General features: G+C 39.1%; 1 protein-coding gene across 2 annotated transcripts; it reads right to left on the reverse strand.

Moving 5' to 3' along the window:
* Window positions 1-877: 877 nt before the first annotated feature.
* On the reverse strand, window positions 878-4,202 carry LOC121801365. Of its 2 annotated transcripts, none has more exons than XM_042200846.1 (6): window positions 3,818-4,202; window positions 2,966-3,238; window positions 2,505-2,678; window positions 2,310-2,416; window positions 1,476-1,804; window positions 878-1,232 (listed from the first exon to the last, which is right to left on the reverse strand). In XM_042200846.1, the coding sequence occupies exons 1-6, from the start codon at window positions 3,929-3,931 to the stop codon at window positions 979-981; spliced, it is 1,251 nt and encodes a 416-aa protein (XP_042056780.1). In that variant the 5' UTR covers window positions 3,932-4,202; the 3' UTR covers window positions 878-978. The 2 variants fall into 2 exon arrangements, with proteins under 2 accessions (XP_042056780.1, XP_042056779.1); XM_042200845.1 differs by having other exon boundaries at window positions 2,966-3,241; window positions 3,818-4,197.
* Window positions 4,203-4,681: the final 479 nt, after the last annotated feature.

A 4,681-nucleotide genomic window follows, 5' to 3' on the forward strand; every position in this document is an offset into this window, starting at 1 on the left:
GCTTATGAGATGTTGTTAAGTGTGTGTTCGTGTAACGTGCTAGATGTGGAAGTCGTCCACGTAGGAATCATGCATTGTCGTTTAAACATCGTCTACCCTGACTCTAATCATGATTTATTTATCTTTCAAAAGGGTGATCTTTTTCGAGGAAAGTGTGGTTGAAGGGAACTGTTTTAAAAGCTAAGCAATCGAGGTGGGCTTTTCTACCCTACTTTTATGTGGGTTATCTTTAAATACGGACTTTGTTCCGGAAATGTTTATGGAGGTGAACTGTTTGTCTTGCCAATTGTTTTGTTTTGAAACCTATCTGAAGTGGTTTACCACATATGTTTAATCGAATTCGGGTCTGTTGGGCTGCGAACCCTCAGGCTAGTGTACACGAGACCGGGAGCCATCTGAGAGCAAGTTGGCCGGTCTAGTTGACCTGGGGTGTGGCCACGCCCCTTGTCATGGTTGGATCAGATAGTGTATGATTGAGGGAATAAGGGTGGCAATATCGGAAAATGACTGCGCAGTCGAATTTATGAAATATATTTTGTGTACTTGGGCTACTTTCTTACACTTAAAACCCCAAGGTTACACTGATGTGGCATGACAAACTATGATTTTGGCGTGTGTCCACTGAGTGCAATAAGTACTCAGCCCTGCATGTTGTTTTCTTAATGTGCAGGTTGAGCGGCGATGGGGATGACGGATGTTGAGCAGTGAAAGCCAAATGAGTGTTTTACTTGGTCTTTGGATGGTGTCGTGTCGTCATACCCGGCATCATCTGTCTTTTGGTCTTTTCCGCTGCTTTGTAATCCGATACATTGTTTTTATTTAACTCTGTTTACATTAACTTTAGAAACGTCTTCTTAGTACAATGTTTGAAGTGAACTTCTTTTTAATAAATGCTTTTGGGTCAAATATTCCTGTTCTCCCCTTTCTTCCCCGCTTCTTTATTCCTCCCCTAGTCGCGGTCCACCGTACTTCCTATCCTTAGGAAATGCGGGCGTGACAGAGCAAAAGTTGGGAGATGTTCTCGAGCATTTCATGGCATTCAGATGCCTTGGCTGAGGGTAAGCTTCCAGAAGTCACTTGCTCGGAAATACAGTTTCCAATGTGGTTCACAAGATCGGTCACTGACATGGAGCGGCGTAGGCCTGCTACCTTCAACGATTCCCAACCTTTTGATCCTCCAGAATCATGCTCAATACTCTTCCTACTCCCTTCAATTGCTTGTGTATCAATCACTAGTAAAATCAAAAGGGGGGAAAATTATGTGCATATGAACATTTAGCAGAACCTGAAAATTTATTAAGCTTGCAAACAAGATTTAGCTTTCAAGAGTTAATAATTGACTAAGCATTTGGAAAAAATGAAATGCTCGACATGGTTATCAAATTGACCCCTCAATGACAAGATTTTTTGTGATAGGAACCAAGTTACGGATCCATCAGAAGCAAATATCAAACAGGGTAAAAACTTGTCTATACCTGAGCTTGGGGATGCTGCTTCTTTAGCCACATGTTGCACTGTCAGGGGATTCTTTCCGAATTCGGGAGCCCGTAACTGTGGACCAGACGAGGAAGCCACTTCCTGGAAAGTAGAGATGGGTGATCCCTTGGCAGCATGTGGCTGCTGATTTCCCCCATCCCCCGAAGATTCTTCTGAATTTTCACGTACAGAAGCTTGTGACTTAAAGTAAGGGTCCTCCAGAATTATTTCAGGCTGTTGGCTCAAGACACCAAGACGGGTGTCACACTGAATGAGCTTTTCATAGTGCTTATCTAATATGCCGGGAGGACATTGTAAAAAATGTTTCCTACAAAAGAGCAGCAATTGCTCATCCATGAGGCTACATCCAGCAAGATTGTGAAATTTAATAGAACAGCAGTAGAATTCTTAAATTTGCATTTACCTGAAGAATCTATATGCAACACAAGAATTTTGAGATAATATCTTAAGCTCCCGAGCAAGCACAACGCTCAGTAAGTTTTAGAGTATCTTTTCTCATGCAGACAAAGAGTGCAAGTCTTAGATTTGAGAAAGTTACCAGACGGAGAATAAGTGTTTGTTCACCGGTCAAAAGTACAGGAGAAAAAGGATAATCAAGCACGCATGACAAGGAAGGCACGATTCATTTGCTCATAGAGATACAGTACAGTCACATGAAATGTTAAAGATGTTGAATCATGTCTCCCTATTTTAAACTTAAGATAAGTAATGCACCTTAAATGTGGAGAAAGAAGAGTGAATTTCATGCACAAGCTTGACTACGACAGTGTGAACGAGAGGTAAAAGATGAAATCTACAGGGACTTCACTTACTTGTTTTTGCTAGCCTGCCCGTCAGTGAAGTCAGTGGTTGCCTGCCATAGAGTATGTTTTCTGGGTTGTGGATTGGTTTCACGAAAAAAAGCAGGTTGCCGAGCTAGCTGGACAAAAGATAACAAGGACGGCAGATTAACGAATCACCTACTTTACAGGTGAAGATTGCTCACACATATAAAGAAAAATCATTACCACAATGGTTAAAGTTCCGGGACCATCATCAGGAAGTTCAGCCTTCAGAGCAGTTATTTCAGACCACTGAATCTCAATTTTACTCTTGAGACCTCCATCAAGAACTTCCCACACAAGCTTATGCTTTGCAAAATAACACTTTACCACCAGATCGCCTTCATATTTTGAAACATACTGCCAAAAATTCCAACATAAGCATTGGCAGGAGGATTAACACATTAAGCCGTATATGTAATATCGCAAAGTAGGACATAGTTCCCCCATTTCTATCCAAATACTTCATTAAGTAGCATTCTTCGGAGTTCACTTCAAGTTAATAATAATTTATTTACATCTTTATTTCATACTAATAACTTACACACTTCATTAATCAACTCCATATACTTTTAGTTAAATGACCGTATCTTTAAAAGTCAGGCTGACTTGACCAGAACAGTGAGACAGAAATTCAGAAGCTCTACCTCCCAGCTGCCAATTCTCAATAACATGGCTGGAAAATTGGAAGCTTTCATCTTGTCACTAGCACTTGACACAACACTAGGCCTCGTATCTTTCTTGCTTCCATGGCCAGTCATCTCAGCAGCGTTCTCCGAGATTGAGCTGCTGCTTCTTTTGGAGAGCGTCATCTGGATTAAATCCAACAACGACGGACTTTTTCTTAGGCGCAAACCCAAAGGACTCGGCTCATCAAGTGGATTGTACTGTGAAGGTGGAACATTCAACACAGTGCTCAACTGCTGAAAGAGAATGCAAGAAACGGTTAATAAGGAAACAATTCCAACATACTCTCTCCATCCCCAAAAAATAGACTAGTTTTTCCGTTTTGGCCCGTCCCCCAAAATAGACAGTCTATTGAACTACTAATAACGTGAACCCCACAATCCACTAACACTACTTCCACTACCTCCCCCCTCTCTTACTTTACCAATTGTACATTAAAACCCGTGTCATATACAACTTTGTCAATTTTTGGGAACGGAGGGAATATAAGGAAAATTCAAGGAGCATCCCAAATTATTCACAAATGCATGTGGAACCATGATCATGCATTGACTATAATTCTGTTCGGAAGAATTAAAAGTGCTTAAGTCAGACTTTTTTTCCCCCCAAAATCATCAATTTCTAATACTAGTACTCAACAAACTAATGGAAAATTTTCAAATGGAGGCAATGATCTTTTCTATCAGTTCATAAAAAGGAATAGCAACGACAACTCTAATCAACCTAAAAATCCAGCTTCACAACATCAAGAAACAAGCTAAAGGCCTTGGATAAACACCCATCAAAAAAGGTCGAATCTTGTAAATGGAGACCTGATTAAAAGTAGTGGAGGGTCCCAGACGAGCGCGCTTTGGGACAGAGCCATACTCTTCTTCAGCGGAATCTTGGAAATTCTCTGAATGCAGCGATCCCATCAGCTGAACCATCAAAACCCTTGCTGAAACCCCAACTCTCAATTGAAATCTGGACGGATTCTCCCTTGCAATTGCAAACAAGCCAAAGAGATGAATTTTGAGAGGAATCAAAAATTGACTTTGGTTTAATGTGAAGAGAGAAGGAGGAATGACTCAACTCAGAAAGTTGGCAAATTGAATTCACTCCGAGATTTATTTGTATAAATAAGCCGGAAAGATGAATTTTGAGAGGATACAAATTTACATAAAGTTGGATACGGATTATTTCCTTTTTGATAAAATAATATATATTATGTTATTTTTATTTTAAGAAACATGTAAAAAGGAATATAAAATACTTGCTTTAAATAGTATATTAAAAAAGGAAAATAATCTTGAGACGGATTGAGTGTTTTTCTATAGATTCACGTCGGCCATGAAGTCAATATGAAAACAAACCAAATAGAATAATTTTGAGAGAATTACAATTGAAAATTTGAAATGATTAATATGGGTTGCTCTTCAATGGAGAGTGGATTATTCAACATGAAAGTTGGGAAATACAATCACTTCAATATTTATTATTATAGTATTAAATTATTAATACAGTACTACATTTTTCTATGGATTAACATCGGCCGTGAACTGACCAATTGGGCCTTCTACAAAAAAGGGCTGCCGACAATTTTTTCCCAAATTTTTCCAGTGAAATTTATTATACATGAATATAAATGAAATTAATTCATTTTGGTAAAGTTTTATTAGATTCGTTCGAGCTAGTTT

The sequence above is a fragment of the Salvia splendens genome, chromosome 4, assembly GCF_004379255.2.
Source record: "Salvia splendens isolate huo1 chromosome 4, SspV2, whole genome shotgun sequence".
NCBI lineage: Eukaryota > Viridiplantae > Streptophyta > Magnoliopsida > Lamiales > Lamiaceae > Salvia > Salvia splendens.

What these genes read in the sequence shown, in the direction of transcription:
- LOC121801365 (XM_042200845.1), bottom strand. Translation starts at nt 3,931, where the DNA reads ATGGTTCAGCTGATGGGATCGCTGCATTCAGAGAATTTCCAAGATTCC. An exon ending in CCGGAACTTTAACCATTGTG is followed by an intron (nt 2,417 to 2,504) that starts GTAATGATTTTT and finishes TCTTTTGTCCAG; the next exon opens with CTAGCTCGGCAACCTGCTTT. An exon ending in GGGCAGGCTAGCAAAAACAA is followed by an intron (nt 1,805 to 2,309) that starts GTAAGTGAAGTC and finishes GCTCTTTTGTAG; the next exon opens with GAAACATTTTTTACAATGTC.